This window comes from Cylas formicarius, unplaced genomic scaffold, assembly GCF_029955315.1.
Source record: "Cylas formicarius isolate icCylForm1 unplaced genomic scaffold, icCylForm1.1 PGA_scaffold_4__25_contigs__length_36172078, whole genome shotgun sequence".
Taxonomy (NCBI): Eukaryota; Metazoa; Arthropoda; class Insecta; order Coleoptera; family Brentidae; genus Cylas; species Cylas formicarius.
In genome coordinates, this window is record NW_026844334.1 from 10,666,024 (window position 1) to 10,689,326 (window position 23,303).

The following is a 23,303-nucleotide window of genomic DNA, read 5'->3' on the forward strand; positions in this document are numbered from 1 at the left end:
AAAATATTAATTGCCCAAATTAGCTGACATATTAGCACAACTGATAAAAGAATACGAATGAAAATAGTACATATATAATCCTAGCTTACCTGTTCATCTCTCATGCCATCTCATTAATTTCGGTGATAATACCAAATTATGTCTGTAACAAAAACTATTTTACACCCATTTCTGTGGTTACTATCATTTCTATCTATTTCTTTTCTAATTTAGGTATATAAAACATCAATTGTTATATTTTCCATTATATGTATTGACGGAATAAATATTATAAATGTATGAAGAACATTTGTATTTAGCACACAAACAAAAAGCGTTCATTTTTTTTATGATGACATTGTTAAAATCACTTCTTAACTCAAATTTTGAAAATTTCAAGAAATATGTGTACGCAACAGGAAGATAACTTTACTATCAGTTAAGCAACATAATATCAACGGTTTCGATATCCCCAAGCAAGTCACTGGACACGCATTTATATAAATATGAATTTTAAGACTTAAAATATTCAAAATTAAATTTACGCATTTTATTGAACGAAAACCACAATAAAGATTACTGGGATATTATTCAATATTGTCTCCATTTTTCATAAGGGATGTGTACGAATAGGCCAGCTTGAGTCTCTGAAACAGAAACCTTTTTATCAACGAAAATATCCGTGAACATTTTTAAGAAGCTACAGCACATTTGTACACCGTGTGCCAAATAAACCGATTCACTATACGCTCTGAGAACCCATGGGTGCTACGATAAAAATTTTCGTACAAAAGTTTTTTGGACTCCCCTGAATATTTAAAATGTTATAATTCTGTTGACGCAGGGTGTCCCAAAAGTGTCCCCACTATATTTCGACATATTTAGAATCCTTGGTTAAAATAAAGGTCACTTTCTTAAGATACTCCTACTCGAATTTTGCATAGTTTAGGCCAAAATTGAGGTTATGTGTTTTTTTTTCATATTTTGATTGCCCCATATAAAATTATGTTGTGAAGCTACTGATACAGGTATTGCAACGAACATTTAACCACAGACTATGGAGAGGAAAACCTACTCAATCAGTTTGACAGATTCGTCTCAGCTTATACAGGGTGTCCCAAATAGTTGGTGCCGATTTGACGAATTCAATTAACAAAATCTTAAGATTTTCAAATGGAACACACTATATTTTTATTCAGATGTCAATTCTAGAACAAAAAATAAGTTTGTAATTTATCTTATATTAAAATTTTACGTTTTGATATATTCGAGGTTTAAGATAGCATAAAATTATAAATTCTTGTTGAATTTGAAGCTGCCCACATTAGGTCACTTGTTTTCAATATTAGGCATTTTTTAATTAGCAAATACTACAGATATGCATAACATATAGAGGGTGCCTATTAATACTGGAAATTTTGAACTCTATACTACACACTTTAACAGCTTTAATAACTCTTTAGAATTTATATTTAAAGAAACATTAAATAGTTCATTATCTACATCATGAGAGATTGAAACTATCTAATAGCACACCCTGTATAAGCTGAGATACATCTGTCAGATTGATTGACTAGGACAAAAAACAAATAAGTAAATTTTAAATATAACATCAAAGAAACAAACTTTCCTTATTTTTTGTCCTAGAATTGATATCTGAATAAAAATATAGTGTGTTCCATTTGAAAATCTTGAAATTTTGTTAATTGAATGTGCCAAAACGGCACCACCTTGCATAAGCTGATCTGTCAAACTGATTGAGAAGATGTTGCACTATCTTCTTAGTCTATGGTTAAATTTTGGATGCAATACCTAGATCAGTAGCGTAACAACAGAATTTTATATGGAGCAACCAAAATATGAAAAAAGAAACACATAACCTCAATTCCTCAATAAACTATGCAAAATTCGAATAGGAATTTCTTAAGAAGGAAACAAAGATTCCAAAAATGCCGAAATACACAGGGTGTTCCATTTAAAATAACAAAGTCTATGTCCAGGGGACACTTTTGGAACACCCTGTATCAACAAAATTATAATATTTTAAATCTTCAGAAGAATCCAGGAAACTTTTGTACAAAACTTTTTTCACATCTCCTATGGGTTTCCAGATCGTATAGCGGATCGTTTTATTTGGCACACGGTGTATAGCATTTAGTAACAATAGTAATATAGGCACAGGCCACAGTTTTAGTTTAGTTTTTGTCAAATAATTACTAATTATTACACAAACCATATATTTTGTGATGGATATTTCTATCCTACATTTTTTATGGGGAAAATACATCAAAACCCTTTTTGATGACCAAAGAGAACAAATAGATACCAACACTAACAATGCAACTATTTTAAAAGAACAAGTAAAAGCAGCAATAAAATCAGCCAAAAACGGGAAAACAACATATGGACGAGATACTTCCCCGTATAATAACATCTATGAAACAGGAGTAATACCAAGGTAATGGCTCCAATCAACGTTTGTCACATGTGATCTGAGAACACAATCCTTTTATATGGTGTAGAAGCTTGGACTCTCAACCCATCCTTCTAGCGAAGACTAGAACCTTTCGAGATGTGGGCCTACCGTGGGACGTTGAGCATACCAAGGACAGAGCATGTGACCAACGTGGAGGTTGTGGGAAGAATAAGGAAAGATGTTGAAATCCTGCAGGAAGTGAAATAGGGAAAGCTGCAATATCTCGCACATCACGAGAGGTCCGAAATATAATATCCGGCAACTCATAATCCAGGGAAAAATTTTAGGAGTCTGTTGGAAGGAGGGCATATCTTGGTTCAGAAATCTGAGAACACGTCACGTCATCTGACTTATTTAACCGTAGCTTCTCGTAGCTTCCAAAGTTAAAATAGCAATGATGATAGCCATACTCCGAAATGGAAACGGTACATAAGGAAGACCAGCTGAATATTCGGGTTCATTATCTAAAGGGTATTTAAGTTTTTCAGTTCGAGTTTAAGCTTAAAGCATATCTGTTTACTGAGACTCCCACTTCCAAATCCATCACACCAAAACTGCCGTTCCGCAGACACAGTGGCTTCTGACACCTCATCATCATTATGTGCACTATAACTTTCGTTTTCGAGTCGCAGTTGTACCAGTCGCTTTCAAAAAGGGCTGCGGCCAACTCTGCGCTCTGAAAAAATAACGTGATTCGATAGGGCCTTAAAAGGATAGGCGGAAAAGTTTCTATCGCTGGATCCTAACCTGAATAATGATTTCGTTGCAGCTCCATGCAAACGTAAGAAGTTGTATGATCATATAAATCAATATTCAAAATGGTCTGGATCCCTACAAAGGAACACAATATTGGGCTTATTTTTACTTCTTCGATGACATTACCACGGTTATCCGATAAAGCTGCGACGCGAACGAAATCGAAGACACCAGGTACTCTAAAAATATGATAGTTCTGAAGGATTCGTTCAAGTCTTCGACGTATCTGAAACATCGGTAACGTAAGCGTCAGCTAAACTAACGATCAGCTTGCAGCTAACGTACTTGATGAGTTGCTGGTGCTTAAAGCAGAGGATCTTTAAGATGTGAGACGTGCTCCGCACTTCGTGGTGCAGCTTGTGGAAGTTCCGAAAACTGTACTGCAGCAGTTTGAGTTGTAGTCTTATGAAAATGATGATGCTATTCACGAACGCGCTCACTATGGCAATGCAAACGCTCGCAAGGGTCGGACGAATGTTCTGATCTATCAAAATTCCCGTATAGAATTTATTTCTATCAAACGGATACCAATAGTTCACCAACAGAGGTTTTTCGGTAATGTTCTTTCTGGCGTGTTCCTTGAAATAATGGTAGCAGTTCACATCGCCTACAATACCGATAATTTCAATAACGGAAATTTGTTTATATAGAGGGTTTGGCATAAGATCCACGGCAGAGTAGACCAAAAGTATATCAATTTACCGTAACAGTATCCCAGTATCTGAGAGTATTATCGCAGTAAATATCCCTTAGCAATATTTCAAATTTTATTTATTATCGAATAATCGTGGCAAAAGACGGTTGCAATTTTGGTTTAGGATAACTGAGATAATGATTTTTTCGAGATTTGAAAATTCACTTTCACAACAACAACTATAAAAATTTTATTGGTTATAAAATAGTAAATTATGCAACAAGTGCGGTAAGCGGCGTTACCGAACGTGTTGCATAGTATACTTTTTCTACGAGCGATAGTTTTTGGGTACATTTTCGCAAAACAACACGAATTCATTCACTGACATGGCCGTCATAATTGACAAACATCACAATTCAAGGCGTGAGAAATATCACGGAAAACATCCGATTGCTGTCAAACCCGTACGGTAAAATCCCGGAAATGTCCGAAGTGGCTCAGATCCGTGGGAAACGAAACTGACGTGGTAAAGTACTGCTTCCCGCACGCTAGATCGGTGTGTAATTATGTATTTTACAGACGGGAGTAGAAAAATTAATTTCTGGCACACAAACATTTATGACGTCTTGTCTAATCTTACCGAATATGGGAATGAGAACGCCCACCAAAGTCGCTGCTCCCAAAACCAACGAAATGAGTTTGTTGTCGAAGTTGATGTGCCATTCGTAAATTGCTTTTATTTCCTTGCTATTCTGCAAAACCGACACAAAATCTGCCCGTAAGGCAACTCGTAAAAGCGTCACGATTGGTTTTGATTGACACATTAGCATTTTAAATACTATCATCACAAATACTATGATGATTCCGATACTACTGATTGCTGAAAAAGACGCACAATAACATAATAAGAACTGATTAAAGTATAGCTGCTGTCCAACCATCCTAATTTAAAATCGCGAAGTTTATTCTGTGGCCGGTATTCACAGAAAAGTAATTGAATATATACAGGGGTAGCTCAAAAAAAACCTACTTAGAGTATCAGTAGTAGGGAAGACGCTTAAATAATAAATGTTTTTTTATACGCTATATAAATCTTCGGTCAAAAGTGTCAATAATTTTGCTTAAATTATCGGTTGGCTCGTATGTACAGTGCAAAAATCTACTGAAAAGCCGTGCGCGTATTGAAGTTTTGGAATTTCACTTCAAATTACCAAAATTACCTGCAGGTCGATCGGTCTTGAGTAAATTTGGTACTATGAACAAAAACGATAACATGGGAGAAAAACATATCATCTGAATCAGTACCGAGTAAATACGGTATAGTTTTCTCTTCCAACCTGAGCGTTCTTTAAAGTCTACCCTCCAGATTCCAGCTATAATCATCAGCCACCTTATGTATCTAAAGTATTGCTCGGTTAGATTCATGATCCCATAATAGACTGACTTACAACAAGGCTCCGGCACTTACATATTCTGACTGTAAGGTCTGGGAGCTGTTGGTAGTCAGAGGCGTAGTAGCAGAAATTTTGCATAAGTTTAAGCGAATCAATATTAATAATTTAATTTAATAAATGGAACAAAATATTTTAAAAATTGTTCGAATTAAACTCAGATTTTAGTAGGTACTTAATATTTGTTGCTCTCTTGTTATAATTTAAGTTATTAACGTTTTAATCTAATTACAATCTCAAACCCTACAGTCAATACGACCTGCCTAACCCAGACTATTTTGTTTTACATTCCGAAACGAAAATTGTCTTATATTAAAACACTTTTTCAACGGATAGAATTTTAACCCCGCCTGTGATCAAGCCGCGAAAAGCTTTGCCGCTAATAATGGACTAGGTGGGTAAATAAAGGCGTAGCAAAACTTTTCCTGGCGTACGTGCGGCCTGTAATCATCAAAAAAACATCGAGGTTTTAAAACTGAATTATTAACAATACTGCAATATTCACGTGATTTCTAAAATTTGTGTTGAAGCCTTGATCGAACGTAAAGTGGTTGAAAAGAACGTGAATTTTTCTGAGTTTTGTTTTGGGCTTGAGGGGATAAGGCATAGTAAAAAAGGACAGATTTATGACAGGAAAGCGGGCTAGTACTGCTGAATGCACTTTATAACTTAGTAAGTACTAATGCGGTTCAATTATTATGAAACTGGTTAAACAAAGTGCTTTATTATTAATACCGTGAAATTTTCAAATAAGAATCTGCACTAGAAATTTCTCAAAAACGCACACGACTCAGATAACTTGCGCCATATTGCTTTCAAACTTTTTTTCGCGCCATTGAGAAAAAAAAACAGATAATCAAACAGTCTCAGTTTTCAAAATGTCACTAGTATCTCACCACGCTATCAGGACCGATAAAATTATTACTCTGTACAAAAATCTAAACGAAAAAATCAACATCAATGTATTTTTCACTACTCTATTCGTCATTACTTTGGATATAAAATCTTTCCACGGAGTAAATTTTTATTACGTCCTCCCTGCTCGTGGTGGAGTCAGGTTTCGGCACAGGAAGTAGTGTGGAGTATTTTGAAGTCGACGGGCAAACATGTAGCACTGGCCTGTCCATAGCTGGTTGGGTGGCTCTGAAGTTTCTCTGGATCAATTTGCCCTCTCCATCCATCAGGTTCCTTAGCGAGTTCACCTAGCTAAACATTATTAATAGATTCTTTAGAAGTCTTAAAATCTCACCTGGGTCGATGACACACCTATCGGAACGCGTGTTATTAGCCACATCACGTAATGGATGCAATCGTCGGTCGACACAGATCCGCAGTACGTAAAATAGTCCACCACGAACTCCCTCACCAAATAACTCAGTGCAAATGGCTCTATTTTCTTGGACGTATGCGCTTGCGTCACATCCTTAAGCGCTTCTACTAGACGCTGGAAAACTACATTTGGTTTTTCTTGAAGCTAAAACGGCACCTTAAGTTTAGTGGAGCCAATAACCTACGAATACTACCTTCAACATATAAACCAAGATCACAATCCCATCTTTTTCTTTTAGCGCAGATTCTTGTGTCAAATAGCAACTCTTGAAGGTGACCACGTGCATTTCCCCTGGAAGGTGCCCGCCGTCGACTGTATGCTCGCTGCCCTCCATGTCGTTGGTGCCCCAATGCAGATGCAATTGGGAAAAGACGTACTTGCCGACAAGAGGACCATCAGTGAGGTAAGGTCGCTCCTGTCCCCACTTGGCACTTAAAATTACTAAGAATCGGACTAGCGCTAATTGCAATGATCGTCCTGGAATACCTGTATGACCCGTATTGGTCACTTTCATTTTCCTTGGAGGTATTCCGAAGTTTTCCCACTTTAGCGGAGGTAAATCCAACGGCGTCGTTTGAGACAGATTGATATCTATGGGCGATTCAAATACTTGTTCCGTGTTCAAGAGGTCCCATATGAGTGGTACGTCGCTCATAGCTTTCGAGAATTCTTCTCGTTCCGCTAAAGTTGCATTGCATTGTTCGTCTGACATAGTACTCATAATTTATGGAACATGCCAAAGAGATGACGTTGTGACTGAAATGTCGCCGCTGAAGAAGAGGGATACTTACGAAGAGTCAGCGCGTCCTCAAGGTCATTTGAAGAACTGGGAACGATGGATGGGAAGAAGGAAAAAAGTTCACGAGAAATTGGCGAAATTGGGAAGGCAGTCGGGGGACCTGATAATGAACATCGCCGAGGAATACAGGAACGTTAAAGAAGAAAAACTTATGATGACATATACAAGAATCGAAACTCGTTTCGATCGGCTAAGGGGGAACCCGAACTTTTGGAATCTCCCGACGTCATTGCGAAGTAAAGACTCTTACGGACCGTCCGAGTATTCCGTCGTAAAGACCAAGGAAGAGAAGAATGAAATTCCTGAAACGGTATACGTTGGTTTGCCCAAGAGTGTGCTCCACGAGAAAGACGTACTGCCCAGGTCTAGGTACGAGCACAAGTCATTATTTCTGGTTTAGCAGTTGAATGTATGGTTGTGCTTTAGAAGCCTCTACGAGACATGGAAGAGCAACAAATACAGGAAGGAAGCAATGCAGAAAAATTCGTCGCGCATTAAAACGATTCGACCGCACAAACCGGAGGTGGATGAGCTGATTTTAGTAGGTCACAGAATCGGTCAGGCGAAAGACATCAGCGTGGAATGTGAGGACATCGACAACCACGACGCTATTTTTGAAAGAATTGTCGAAAAACCAGTTGCAAAAAGAGTGGCGTTCAAATTAAACAACACAGAGTACTACGAAGATAGTCCCTCACTCAAATATCATTGCACACTAAACCTTATATTTGAAAGAAATACAGACTCCATAAAGTCTTCGGAGAAATCTGTTCTTTTAGAGAACACGGGCAGGGTGACCTTGCGATTCTATTGGAACCAGTACAAGAAACTGCGACTTTTTCGCGAGTTTGCGCGCGACTCGGCAATATTTTACCCCTTCTGTTTCAACAAAAATGAGTTGCTGCTTTTGCCCGGAGAAAGCACCCGCGTACCATTTTGGTTCGTCGCGAGAAAACCTGGCAGCTATTTCGAGCACTGGGAACTCACCACCCTTCCGAGAATGTGGACCGAAGATACACGGCTTCTCATTGCACTTCAAGGATTCGTTTTCGTTAAAGACATGGAAGCTAGGGCAAATATGATAACTAATGTACTCGATCAACGAGCGACCCACACCATAGTTCAGGATGTAATAAGAGAAGTTTTGAACCGATGTAGCTACTACTCGGACACTGTATCCGTGTCGTACGAGATCACCGAGAGGGAACTGTTTGAAAGCAGCAATTTGTATAAGAACGTATACGTTTGGGAGCCGAAATATTCTTACGATGCACAACTTATCTCCGAGCTGAACCAATTTTATCAAGATGTTAGACAAACTACCGATCCCCCGGAATGGAATTTTTGCATTGCTGATATAAAGAGAGTTGCTAGAAATCGAGACGCGTTAGATAGGCATATACGCAGTCGTTCACAGCTTGACTCGCATACTAAAAGGCTCCAAGGGATTATCCAGAAATTGGTTAGACCTTCGGCAAGGCCAAACAAACAACGTATAAAGTACTTTCTATGTTACACCATTATAAAGACGTATCTCAATAAGGCCTTTATGGAGTTAGACGATATCGATGCCAAAAGCGGAAAAAAACAAAGTGAGGTTAAGTATCCCAAAGACCAAAAGATAGATTTAACTACGGTTGAGAAATTCAGGGATAGGATGGTATTTGAAATACTGGACGAGACCTGCGTCAATAAAACCAAACGGATTGCTCGTGAAGGAGACGACAGGTCCGAATCAAGGCCCAAGTCGGAACTACTGAAGAACATTGACCCTGCTAATGTAAACGAAGTTTTCAAAAGTTATTTCTGCACAGAGGCGAGAAGGACATCGAAGAGCGGCAACAGATCTAGAAACGCGAAAGAAAGGTCAAACACTTTGTACAAATTCAATTACACTGAAATCGATCCATTCGTAGAGGAAGTTTCTCCAAATGCAGTGGCACCCCTGGCAGGGAAATCGTATTCTTCCCGATTGCTAGGCAAGAAAGATATCGCTAACTACGAAGAGAAATATATTACCGTCTACGTAAATCTGCGCGGCGCAGTGGAGATGTTGGTGGACACCATTGAAGCGAATAAAGGTCGAACGTTGGTACCCTACCGTGTGCTCTGGGAAGCCCGCAAGGCCAGATTTGGAAGCGACGGATTTGAGAATGAAAATAAAAGCGGCAGCGACTACGGCGAAAAGAAGAAAAAGTACTTTGTAGAGGAAACAAGTTCGATTTGTGACAGAAAGGAAGAGACAATCTGCTCCGTTTCAAGTGTGTTTTCATCCGAAAGCCTCAAAACTGACACACTTCCGTTTCTCTTGACAGACCAGGCTGCCCAAACGAGCGCCACTGATTTCGAAGTCATGGAAGATCTTCAAAAGTATTCGAACGGAGAGAAAATTTTCAGGTCTGAAGAACCGGCAGATTTGGACATCGGTGATAGAAAATCAAGCGATATATTTTATTTTTTGGACGCTGATGAAAATTAAAGAAATAGTTTTCGTTGAAAAATATATTAAGTACATCGATATACACAGTGTTAAAGAAAAATCTGTCTGTGATTAAGTGCCGGTTTTTATTTACTTAATACAGTTTCCCGATGGCGTAAAATGAAGGACAGCGCTGGGTGACTCGGTTTGCAGCCGGCATATGCGACGCCCACCGCAATCCCATTTGCCTTTATAGCAGCGATAACATTGTGCCAACGTTGGTACTACTGTCAAAAATTATTCGCTCTTCCTGTGCGACCGCGCGTAAATGATGTTTAGTTTTTTGTGTTCCGGCGGAGTCTGAAGGGGTCTCACGTTATTAACGATGGTCGTTTTCTCGTTGGATTTCATGTTTCTGAAGTAAGCCACCTGAAAATCAAATTCGAGTCGCGATTGAATCTCGCAAAGCTTTTTATTTATGAACCTATTCAAACAATTTTACTTCTAGGCCTAGTGTAATCGTTTGCACATAGATCAAAAAAAACATTTCAAATGACATTAAAAAAAAGAATAATTTTATTATCTCGGCACTGTAAACATTCTGCTTTGCAAAAAGATTGGAACTTCCTTTCTTCCTTTCAGTCCCTAGAGCGCAAAGAGTTTAGCAACTACATCAAATTTTATTTACTCCCTTTCCAGTTTTCGAAAATGTTTACCAAAAGACGTACTCAGGTATTTCACACCCTGTAAAACGTTTTTCTCTATTTTCGGGCACAGAATAGGCGATTGAAATGATTATCGCATCCAACTAAAATTTGAAAAAAAAATCATCAAATCTTGTAAATTGTCACCGTTGGTCAGCACAACATAGCCACAGCATAGCTTTGGTTAGTTCTGGTTGCTTGTTAAATTACTTTTAAAATCTTAAAAAAAGCTCTTATAAATACAATAGTGCGTAGTTTTGTAAATTTCAGAAATCCAATTTCTTCTAAAAAATAAATTATTGGTTGCCTTTTATTTACCTACAGTAAAAGCAATGTGTACAAAAGGACAATTACTATTATTGAGCTGGGCGAGGGGTTTTTCCAATTTTTACGCAGATTTCTGCTGAAATTTAATAAACAAATCGAGTTAATTTATTGACGTTTTTTCCTGAATTTCTACGCAAATAGGTTACATAAACTTCATTATTTACACGTTAAATTATTCGTAATTTTATTCACGCCAGCAAAGTCGGTGAATTGTTAATTCCTATAAAAGGTTTGCTCAACATCGTGAGTACTTGCAAAAAGTCTATAGGGACAGCAAGAAATTATCATTTTGTAATATTATGCCCGATAGACGAATTCATTACCTACTGTTATTGGGTAAACACATCAATAAATAAATCAGAAGTAGGTCAGGTAAGGTGTGCTTCAAGGTATATCGTCTTGGCTTTTGAGGGATGCTCCTAAAACAACCTTTATACATACTGTTACTGGGTAAACCCAACAAACAATAATTTATTTACGCGTAAGTGACAAGGCAAGAGCGAGTCGTGGAGATATCGACTGATAACCCGATTTAAGGTGCTTTTCGTACTTATTTGGACAATTATTAATAATTTGTAAATATTTAGTGTTATCGTATTTCCTATCAGATCTTCTTTTTATGCTATCTGTCCAGTGCTGTATGGAAAAGTTGTTCTGCCGTTAGTCCCGTTCATTTGCTAATGAAAGCTTCTAAAGTTTCTTAGAGGCCAGCCATTTTGTATTATTATATTCATATAGCCGAAATTCTCAATTTTTCTTTTCTTTGCAGTGATGAACAGATTTCTTTACTCGCCGAGAATCTGAAGTACTTCGCCATTCGATTTTAGACTGACCCATGAAATTTTCATCATGGAGATCTCATACTTTCGTACCTCTGTGTTTACAATTAAGTACGTCTTCAATATTTTTGCGAGCAGGGCTATATAATAAACTACTCAAAAGTATCTGCTCTGCTCTATCTCAAAATATCACTGGTCACGTGTTCTATTGCCGTCGCTAGGTTATTTCGATAATTGACGTCATACCATACCTACAGGTTCGCAGTTTTATTGGAGTCGGCCGCTCACTCCGATAAATCCCAGCAAAAACCAACAAGATATACTTTGAGACCAACTATACTGAAAACAGATATGTCACTGACCTGTTCGCGTGACACGTGAATCGGCGTAGGATAAAGGATCCACGTGACACTCTCCGTGTAGGGTTCCGTCGTCAAAGAACCCTGGTAGGTGTAATACCCCTTGCACTGGGCTTCCTCTTTAATCCACGTCAGACAGTCGGTCGGAACGCACGTCATGGATCCAATTTCGACGATCTTTTTGACCGCGTTGGTCAACTTATTAAAACAAGGGTTGTCTTCGTTGTCCGTGGCTTCCAAGAAGAACCCGACCACAGCCAATCCATCCGGTTTGTCGTGGGCCTCATCGAAATCTGCATACTTCGTGTTGTAGTGGACGGCGTGGGCTTCCATTGAATACCTGAAAGTACGCGATCATCTTTGTGGTTGCCGTTATTTATTTTGTGGTCAATGATTGTTTATTGTGTTAAGCTTGAAATTTAAAACGCGTTGACCGCAAATGAGCTCCCGTGGTTACCAGTCGACCCATCCGTTTCGACGAAAACCCGTTCTTACTGGAAAAAGGCGTCAGTAATAACACGAGCCAAGGTTACATAAAAACCGAGTAATTGAACAATAGGTGATTTGCCTGAATTAGCGTTAAAAATGTTATTACTACAGCCAATATCGATCGTGGCCCCGTAAAAAAAATATTTAACTTTGAAAAGAAAACCTTGGAAAACGATCTACACATAATATTAAAATGTTGAAACGATTAGAAGGACTAAAGAAGTTTCAAGAACATCGCACTTGAGTGGCATTTTTTATTGCCAAAAATTTTGATTTATTGAATTATAGATATTATTAATTTATTTTGTAACTCAGTTTTCGTGATATCATTTTTCCGTGATCGACATTTTGAAGCAATATTCGAACGTTTACTTGTTGGTGATCTTACGAAATGTGAAGTGAATTTTGTTTTAAATCAAACAGTTTGACTGGTTTTACGACTTTTAGTAAGTCAAAATAAACTGAAACGATCTTCCTTACCGCGGTTGCCACTGGCGAAAATATGACATACAGGAAATAGAATATTTTAAAAATAGGCCTTATGTAATAACAGTTATTTTTAATTTACTCCACATTGCAGAAAATTTAATGCAGCGGCAATTTTATAATCTATACCTTTTAATTGATTATTTGCTGTTAATGGTAAAGTTATATCAAGTGGCTAAGTATAAATAAAGATAGACGTAAACATATGAAGGTCATGGGCGTGCGTCGAGTTTTAGAAAAACTAATTTAAAAAAACTGAAGCCTTTTTAATTCTCCCTCGAAAAATTATTATAAACGCAGTGTCGCAAAAAAGCGGATCAATCAAAAAGTAATAGGACTGTCCTCGTGTCGACATTTAAACGTCTGTATTCAATATATAAGGTGATAAAGAATCGTAACACAGAAGCTCAAATCGAAATTTTACAAGAGACAACAAAGTTAGACAAACTATCAACCTAACTACAAAAAATTTAAAAAATATATCTCAAAATACACCTGAGCTATTATTAAATATGCATCTTGAAAACTATAATACCTCGTGTGTTGAAAACAAAAGGTTCAAAAGGAAAAATACATATGGAAAATAACATAATTTTAGGAATATAGTTATAGGATTGACCTGCATTATTATAACACCCTGTATACCTAATATGGTCATTGTTAACAACAACGCAGGAACACCTTCGTAATAAACACTCAAGGTTGAAAGAAAAGGTTCTTATTTTGCTTATTTTAATAGGAAATAAATTGAAAATTTTAATTTTTATTAATAGGTATTAAAAGCCGAGCGGAACTGCTAAAAGGTGCATTTCCCATTAACTTCAACATCATGAAACAATAAGTAACGCTGGAAAGGCGGTTCCGAAGAAATCATCATGTGTTTTTTTAACCGAAAATTGTATTTTAAAAGCGATTTTTGTTCTAGGAGAGAACCGCAACGTACCATCAATTGTCAAACGCTAAATGAAAAGAAATCCAAGCAGCGTATCTGCAAAATTTCATTGACGCATCTATAGTGTTAGCGTGGTATATTTTATTAAAAAATGATTTGTTTACCATATCAGTCTGCAAATATTGACATTCAATTAGCAAAACGCCCTGTGTAATAGGGGGTTTCCCCATCTAACTCAAAATAAACATTAGCATTAGCATTAAACCAACAATCAGTTTTTTCCAATGTCAAATTTCAAAGCGATGTAAAAATTTAATGCATAACCGCATTTTGCGGATTCTACAAACCCATGACTACGAAATTATTTCGAGAAACTGTTAAATCTATGAAAACAAAATACTTACGCTCTGCCCTCGAAGATATGTTCACAACCGCTGGTATCATCGGCGCTCCAGTGAAAATGAAGCTGCTCAAAAACGTAGGTGTCTTCGTGAAGCGGCCCGCCGACCAACACGGGTAGTTCTCGACTCTCAAAACGCAGTACGGCTGAAACAAAAAAACATAATTCGTCATTCTTCGGTTTGTCCGGGATTTACTGCAATCTTATCGAAAAATTTACGAGACCTTGCGTTACTGTTATCTACAGCAATCAAATGATTCTTCCATGGGATTTAAGGTATTTAACGAATTAAAGTGATTAAAATGCCGCGCAACAATCTGTAACTTTTCGAAAAAAGCGCCGCTTACAGGATTTTTAACAGAATTTGTTATCTTTATATCTAGACACCCATCAGCACTTTCTACGACACACAAATTATTACGCAATTTTAGACCGGATTCATTATCTCTCTATCTAAACACCCATCAGCACTTTCGCCGGAGTGGGTCTTTGAAAAATCGCGCAGTGGGTTTTTCCTATGCATTATAAATATTCCACAAACCAAACTTTCACCAACTGGCACACCCTTTAAGAATCGATATTGTGCGTGTTTCTTACCCGTTTTGCCAGTGTTTTTCAAAAAAGCTTTGCCCCCTTTGTCCCAGTGCCCGTGGAATTCCAACGGCTCAAAGTGGTCGTGATGAATGCTATCGTCGTGTTTCAGCTCTATGGGCGACTGGAACTTGTGCAATCTCCATTCCGCTACCAACACGTGAGCTTCGTGGTCTTCTACATTGAAAATTTTTTATTTGAATGAGTTCTTAGTAGACTAGAACGTATTTATAATACCATTGATATATACGCGTTTCCTAAAATAATTTCCGAAAAACCACATAGTTGTGAAAGGGACGGCGAAATATATACTTGCGTTGTTAAATAACATTATCGAAGGGTTGAACATCAAAAGTTCCCATATGGACCGATATGGTTCGATAAAACACCACAAACCTTTTGACAATATCACATGTGGCATTTTGAATTTGGCACATTGTGTGTTTGAATAAAAAATCTTGAAGTAAACAGAATCGCCAACAGCAAATAATAACATTAGTTTTATGACACGAGATTCTCATAAGATAAAAACTGTCCCAACTTTAATACTTTTCTTTTGCAATTAGTTGTTTTTCAGTTCCGTGAAATATATATATTTATATATATATATATATATATATATATATATATATATATATATATATATATATATATATATATATATATATATATATATATATATGTAATCACCCTTATTAATGTCACACACTGGCTAAAGACCTGATAAATTCATTTCCACCCTGAATGTCTTCATTACTTCAGAACACATTTCCCAATGCATACAAATATCTGCTATGTCTGCGCTCTCAGTTTTGTCAGATCGAATTCATCTGTTATATGTTTTTTTGTAGCAAAAAATCTAGGCAATGGAAACATATTTCTCGCAACTACATTCTCATCTGTCGCAATTCGGAACCCGTTTGAAATGACTAATTACCCGCCTATCCCTCACCGCAGTGTAGAAGTATAAAAAGCTGTAGCAATCGCACCATCTAGAGATAGTTTAATACGAGTTACAATTATTTTTAGCTTACTTTCCGTCGAAGCAATAATTATGCACTCCGACTTCACATGTAAATAATAAGGCTCGTAGAGTGACGAATCTAGACGTTAAGTGGGAAATCCTGTCTCGCCTCGGCTGGTACAGGGTGATCACCCAATCGAGATATGAGGGTTATTTACAGAGGATGTTGACGAAAGCCTCTGCCAAACTTTATAGGCTGGTTCTCTGTCTCAAAATAGTCATTACTATAATGCATTATCGAATTTACTTTTTTACTTGACGTCTATAGATGTTAAGTAAAAAAACTCAAGTTTGAAATCAAAAAATTTTTTTTGGATTTTTGTATGTTTAATTTTTTTTTATAAAATTTTCGCTGTCTTATCCTCTGTTTCAAAATAGCCATTACTATAATGCATTATGGAATTTACTTTATTTGCAATGAAAAAAATCTTTATTTGTATGTTTGTATGTTTAATGTTTTTTTTATAAAATTTTAGTTTGCGATATTTCCGTTTTATATGTTTATCGGCATTAAAATTCACGCATTATCCCAAAATAAACGGTCAAAAATAAAAATCTGATACAATATTCCGCCTCTCAAATACTTTGCTAAGCCGGTTTATACCTGCAACCTTCAGGTACATGAAGCACTTCAGTCCGAAGTACCTTATACTTCCATAATTGTCCGCGTCTTTATTTCTTATAAATGATGACCCAAAAATGCACTTACCCACCAATTGCGACTGTTCAGGCTCTTCGTCGGAAGCGCAGATGCACTCGTTCTTGGTGACCCCTGCAACATTTGGTCCTGTCATTTTACAAGTTACTTCACCCGGTAAATTAACGGTATATAATTTAACGCTATCGTTGCGCGCTCAGACTGTTTACCAACAACTGGCGTGCATGTGGAGTCTAAGAGTGGTTTTTAAGGTCGCGTGGACACTGCGCACGCGCTTTGGATCCTCCTGGACTTACAGCGTGACTGAGTAGTGAATAAATCTTAATCTTCGCGGTCGTGAATGGTACTTGTCGATAAACAGGGTCGTAACGCGAGAAAAAGCGATAAACTCAAATTTTAAAAGCGTTCTAACTGCGTGTTCAAAACGTTTTGTCCTTCGAATGACTTTTTAGGGCGCATTGATACTACGATACTTGATATGTAAGTGTACTTTTCTCCTTGTTCTTCAGTATTTTACAAAGATTGTCACACAGGTAGATCAAGCATTTAGAAGTTCTGGCCAGGCTTAAACTTGTTCATGAAAGCGAACTTACAATTCTAGTAAAGGGAATTGTTTTAAAAGATCTCAACAAATTATAGTATAACGGTGTTATGATTTGTTAAAAATAAAATTGTTTTATCTAACCAACTTATTTGTCCCAAGCCTTACTCGCAGTCTCTTCCCAGGTCGTGTATTTATAAGTAATATATTCTAAATTACTATCGTTTATCGCAATATTATTTAGACATAATTTTTGGGTATCTCCATCAATCAAATCTGAATCTCTAGTATCAATCTCCACAAGGACGGTACCAAGAACGTTGCCGAAGTAGGGTACCCATTTGAAAAGAAACAATGGGTTCACCATAACGTGCATCGTTTTCTAGATCTTCTTCTTCCTCGCAATGCCACCCAGGGAAACTATTTTATTGAAATTCTGCACCGATACTTGATATGTAAGGGTTTTGGGGTAGCTTTCTACTTCTTCCATCTACACCGGCATAGTTTGATTCAGTATTTTGCACAGGTTAGCAATGGATACGTAAGTAGATCATGGATGTTAAAGGTCCGGAGCTATCTCAGGCCAGGCTTAAATTTGTCCATGAAAGCGACCTTTAAAGTCTGTAAAATACCTAATTACACACCGATCTAGCGCGTAGTCACTTTACCACGTTAGTTTCGTTTCCCATGGATCCGAGTCACTTCGGACATTTCCGGGGTTTTACCGCACGGGTTTGAGGGCAATCGGATGTTTTCAGAGATATTTCCCACGCCTCGAATTTTGACGTTTGTCAATTCTGACGCTCATGTCAGTGAATGTATTCGTGTTGTTTTGCGAAAATATACCCAAAAACTAACGGTCGTAGAAAAAGTATAGTATGCAAAACGTTGGGTAAACTTTTTAAGTCACTCGTGTATTAAACACTCGCTCCGCTCGTGTTAAATAAACTCGTGAGTCAAATGCCGTTTACCGCACTTGTTGCATAATATACTATTAAAGATCTCGAACATGCTTAGCAAAAATACAACTGTGTTATCCAATCAACTTGGACGAGAAGGTTAGAATAACTAACTTATAATTAGATCAAATTTGCCCTAAGCTTAACTCGCAGTCCATTCCCAAATCGTGTATTTATAAGTCTTTATATTCTAAATTTGCTATCGTTTATCACATTCTCAGCTATAGTATCCTCATCAATGAAATCTTGATCGCGAGTATAGACCTCTAGTACTTATGTTACTATGCTCCATAATAATGAAAGCTACAATGAGATTGCCAAGAACCTTGCCGAAGTTACGTTGAAAAGGATCAGTGGATTCACCATAACGCGTGTTGCATTCTAATTTTTCTTTTTTCTCTTATTCGTAAGATATAGGCTCGTTTCTAATTGATTTTTTTTAGGGGCTCACTATTACCTGTGAAACGACCATCTCTCATATCATCTTTTAAAACGTCTGCTATATGTATCACATCTTATCTGATCCTTCAATATTACTCCTTTAATGGCGTTTAACACCTTCATTTCTGTTGTTCTGCTTATGGTCTTTGTTTACTCCGTTTCTGCCCTCGTTTCTACATCGTATGTTAGCACTGGTCTCACCGCTATCTTATAGATTATGACCTTGCTCTCATTGGTCATGTCCTTGTTCTTTCAAATTATATCTATCATGTATCCTGCATTTCTGGATATGACTTATTATTCCACTGCCAAATAGGAACTTTTCGAACCCTACTGTGTTGGTTGGTCGAACACTACAATTTTACATATTATTAGGTTTCTTGCTATTACCGTTGTGTAAATATCTGAATATCGAATCTTGCTACTGTTGTGTAAAACTTGTGTAGCCTTCTTTGCAAGTGGTGCTCATTTTCAATCGTTAAGATTGCATCTTTCGCGTAGCATTTTCAATGCATTCTCTCAATCCTTCTTCAGCCTCTTTCACACATTGTACGATTCTATCCATATCACTATCACTTTGTCTAATCTCTGTTGTAACTGGCATTTCCGTTAATCGTTGTGTTTTTCTTTTATTTGATTGTTTTTGTTAAGTTTTGCTAATAGGTATATATAACCTTCGGAAATGACAATTTGTCGCAGTAGGGGCTACGTGCATTCTGTCAAACGCCCTTTTCAGGTCTACCATGCATGCTTGTTGAATTTGTTCGATTTTTCGATCATTGGCTGCAGTATGAATACATTATCTATCATCGATCTACTTTGATAATAGCCTTGCTGCTCCTCACTTATAGCATTCTAGTTCAGCTAATTTTTTTTTGAAAAGTTATTGCAGTAGTACTCAACCTCGAGTGCTACCTTGTATCATGAGTAATGCTGCAAAGAAGGTACTAAAAACTTTCCCAAGGTAGTTACAACGTTTCATCATTCTCATAATCTTCAATGTTGAAGGAATTAAACGTTTTATACATTTTAATTACATCTGCAGCTGGTGGCCCATAACTTATTCCTTTTTGCTTCAAACGCAGGAACGATGTGATAAAATAAAAAATGCCACAGGCTGCTCTTATTTTTAGAGCGATCTAAGCTAGTTTAGAAGGCTGGAAGCCATACCTAATTCAACGGAAACCTGCTATTTAAGTTTATATCCCAATAACCAGAAGAATCTTCAATGTTACGGTAGACATCTACCCACTTCCGAGATTAACGACCGTCCTTCCGAATCCGGCCCTGCCTTCCGTGTCTTGGCAAGACAATTAAGCGTTTAATTTTATCACCTAATTAACAATACCCGGTGGAATGCGAGTCCAAAATTCTACGCGCCAACGTTTTGAAATCCTTAAAAGGCTCAGACTTAACCGTCAAGCAAAGTTCGTTTGACTGACACTTGTTTGTTAAGTCGATTAATTTATTGCCGCACACATTTTTATTAGGAGTGTAAAATTCCGAGATTATTTGCCACCATAAACCTACGAGAGACGGAAACGTTCAAAGATGTGCACTTTTTAGATGAATCTTGCTGCCACGTAATACTTTTTAAGCTCGCTACTCACACGTCTACAGTAGGGACCGTACAGGGCGGGTTTTCACGAATCTCTAACATGTCCCCCAGGCGTATGCAATTTGCCAAGTTTTCTGTCACTCTTCCAACGCACATTGTAGCACAGAGAGCGTTTTTTTTAGCTCATTATGCTGAGCAGGAAAGGACATATGTGTAATGAAGAACATGAACATGTTACGACAAAATTACACGTTGTATGCTGCACATGTATTAACAACAAATGGAAACAAATAAATAATAATATAACTTTAAGATGGGCCTGCACAACGCTGCATGTAAACGTTTGGAACCATAAGCATTTGAGATGTGGTGCTACTTAAACAATGAAGACGTCCTACAACATATTAGAAAACAAAGAGAGGTTGCAAACTTAACCAACTTAAACCTAAGACTAAGATAATGGACAGAAATGACGTCAGCATCAAATATAATTAGATGGATCAGTGTCCAGCTAAAAGAAGGCACGGGAAGAAGAAGGAAATACTGCCAGAGCATTTTATAAACAAATTTACTGGTAGACTAAAGTTGTACCAATCTTTCTTTATGAAAATTTACTCGGTGTTGAAATTTTTGGTCAATTAAAACAATTATTTCTACAGTTAACGTTATTTTGACGCATGCGCAATGAAACCAAATAAGAATAGCAGTGTACTTTAACTACGACAAACTGAAGTAACGTTGGCTGTGGTTATTTTATCGGTTTTCGGCCTAATCCTTGTTTTCCTATTTTCTTACATTGTTTAGTTTTGTTATTTCGAATGTTGTGGGTGGTTTGTCTTGGTACCAGAAATTACTGGTTATTATTAAATCGATTTGTAAATTATTGTTTATGAACACAGTGACAGGGAACTCTTAATTAATTGCAACATGTAAGGCTTATGCGACAATTTGGTCGAGAATATTAAGCTTTGAATTGAACGATGCATCTAATGTTGTCTACCAAACCAAAATTAATGCCGTTCAACTGTCTAAATTAAGTTTTCTTTAAGCACTTCCTAGTTATTACAAATCTTAAAATGATCTGCACAAAAGAATTGAAACAAATATCTATTAGAATTAGTTCAACATTAAATTCATTCTTTAGTAGCTTTTGATGTTACTTTAACTGATCCAAAAGTATCCCTAATATTTTTTCAATTGCTCTGTTTTCTTTTTCATTATTCTATACTTCTTGTATAAGTCCATAGACATAAAAAATATGTCTACCAAGCTTTGACAGCTGTGTGGGCAATATTTGCGCTGTACCAAATTAACTTTATGCATTATGTGACATCATTGACCAAGTTGTCATAAAGGGTCGTTCTGAGATCGACGACGCATTTTTTTTCTTTTTTCTTAATTTATATTTTGTAAGCAAAAATTACTCTCGATGACGTCACTCTCCACTTATCGTATCGTACAATTTAGCACCATCCTATTAAAACAGCGTCACCTTCCTGTGGGTAATTGAACTAGCACGCCTATCGTATCGTATTTTATGGACGCCATAAAGGATTTCTGGAAAGTTGTTATAATAACTTTGTTATCCAAGTATATTATATGGATATTATCAATTTGTATTTGATAAAAAAAACAAGATTTTGATACAGATTGTACCAAAAACTACGAGACCAGTTGGACTATGTTTTAGAAAAACAACAATGACGTCACCACGAAAGGCAGTGATTATTATCTCCGTTAATACGACCGTACTTACGGTTATTTGCATGACGCTTACTTCAATGAAAGATTTATTATTTGAACCATCAAAAAAAAAAAAGAAAATGCGGCCGGCATTTAGTGCCATAAAACAATTAATACCATTATCGCTAATCTCTAGCAAACCGAACAAATTAGTACTTGGCCTAGAGAGTTTGAAACCGAGGAAAATCATATTTAATAAAATATTTCTCTCCAAAGTACTCACTGCGTTTCTTAATTGGTTTACTGATGGGCCGCTTTTTGTTCTTCGAAAGGACGCTTTTCTTTTGCGTTTGCTCGCGAATCTTCACATCCTTGCGTAAACGTTTGGCTACGGGTTCGTCAGGTGACGTCTCGTTCTTGACGTGTTTTTTCTCATCTACCACAGCCTCCTTCTTGGAAATATTTTCAACCTCTTGAATCTTACGCTTCCTTTTTCCCATTTTGAAATTGTAGTATTGCGTTGATCGACTTCCGCAAGGCACTAATTGGAAACGCCCGTGCATCACCGTATCGAACAACCACAAATATTATTTTTGCCATCCGGCAGGATTAACGTCGATCCAAGATAATCCCCCCGGGCGTATAAAAAAAGTGTAAAAATTGTCGTGTGACGTAATTCGATGTTCCCTAATTTTAATTTTGTTATACGGGGTGAACTTTTATCAATAATTGTCCAATAATAACAGGCAAAAGGTGTTTGGTTAAGGACTATTTGAACTAACCAAAACTCATTCAAAAATATTCTCGATAAAGATGGACTGAACTGAACTGAACTCTACTTTATTGTCGGCCGAGCTGACCCTGCAGTTATCAAGGCCTTTAGGGGATTCCCCATTGTTTTTTGGTTATTTTCGTTGACAGAAATGGTTGGTTGGAAAAAGTTCTAGAAGTAGCGCTTGAAATAAGTACACCTTGGCAGATACCAACGCATTTAAGTTGAAGTAATTTAACATTATTTTTTTAATTCTTCTTCTGCTTGATTGCTTAAGTAAAACTAACAATAATTAAAAAAACAAGAAAAGAAAATTAGTTTGAATTAGAATTATTATTTTGAAGAATAACAATGTGTCTTTTTTTAAAAGACGTATAAAAAATTAAGTAAAAAAGAAACTAATGGTGTTCTTACTGAAGATCAGATCATATTACATTGCGGATGTGCAGGTATCACCTTGTATGTTTCCGTATCGTTCCGTCTTGACACTTGGCGAGGGCAAGGCGAGACGTAGGTATTAACCGCTAATCATTTTATAAGGAATTGGCAATATAACCATAATTCTAATTTGACTTGAAAAATTAGTCTTATAAAAAGCCAATTTGGAGTGTCTTTGATAGACCAGGAATTTTAAGTAGTGCGTATCAAACGAAAGTAAATATTTCCTTAACAATTTGTTTAGTGGCATAAACAATTAACATCTTTTTAAGCACATACGAACAGGCTTACATGGAATGGTTATCAATAAAATGACGCGTTTTACAAGTCAACATACGTTACGGATCTCACACACCTC

At 37.0% G+C, this 23,303-nt stretch overlaps 4 protein-coding genes across 4 annotated transcripts; all 4 read right to left on the reverse strand.

Moving 5' to 3' along the window:
* Window positions 1–558: 558 nt before the first annotated feature.
* Window positions 559–3,263, reverse strand: LOC132701372 (odorant receptor 49b-like). The gene is made up of 3 exons (XM_060669218.1): window positions 3,203–3,263; window positions 2,976–3,131; window positions 559–626 (listed from the first exon to the last, which is right to left on the reverse strand). Exons 1-3 carry the CDS (start codon window positions 3,254–3,256, stop codon window positions 567–569), a joined length of 270 nt encoding a protein of 89 aa, XP_060525201.1. The 5' UTR covers window positions 3,257–3,263; the 3' UTR covers window positions 559–566.
* Window positions 3,251–4,693, reverse strand: LOC132701371 (uncharacterized). The gene is made up of 4 exons (XM_060669217.1): window positions 4,486–4,693; window positions 3,497–3,818; window positions 3,338–3,437; window positions 3,251–3,286 (listed from the first exon to the last, which is right to left on the reverse strand). The coding sequence occupies exons 1-4, from the start codon at window positions 4,688–4,690 to the stop codon at window positions 3,269–3,271; spliced, it is 645 nt and encodes a 214-aa protein (XP_060525200.1). The 5' UTR covers window positions 4,691–4,693; the 3' UTR covers window positions 3,251–3,268.
* Window positions 4,694–6,273: 1,580 nt separating this feature from the next.
* Window positions 6,274–7,382, reverse strand: LOC132700887 (carbonic anhydrase 2-like). The gene is made up of 4 exons (XM_060668465.1): window positions 7,113–7,382; window positions 6,820–7,067; window positions 6,546–6,770; window positions 6,274–6,498 (listed from the first exon to the last, which is right to left on the reverse strand). Exons 1-4 carry the CDS (start codon window positions 7,345–7,347, stop codon window positions 6,274–6,276), a joined length of 933 nt encoding a protein of 310 aa, XP_060524448.1. The 5' UTR covers window positions 7,348–7,382.
* A 2,530-nt stretch (window positions 7,383–9,912) lies between these two features.
* Window positions 9,913–16,854, reverse strand: LOC132701167 (carbonic anhydrase 2-like). Its single transcript, XM_060668890.1, has 5 exons — window positions 16,605–16,854; window positions 14,878–15,048; window positions 14,285–14,426; window positions 12,017–12,353; window positions 9,913–10,273 (listed from the first exon to the last, which is right to left on the reverse strand). The coding sequence occupies exons 1-5, from the start codon at window positions 16,687–16,689 to the stop codon at window positions 10,142–10,144; spliced, it is 867 nt and encodes a 288-aa protein (XP_060524873.1). The 5' UTR covers window positions 16,690–16,854; the 3' UTR covers window positions 9,913–10,141.
* Window positions 16,855–23,303: the final 6,449 nt, after the last annotated feature.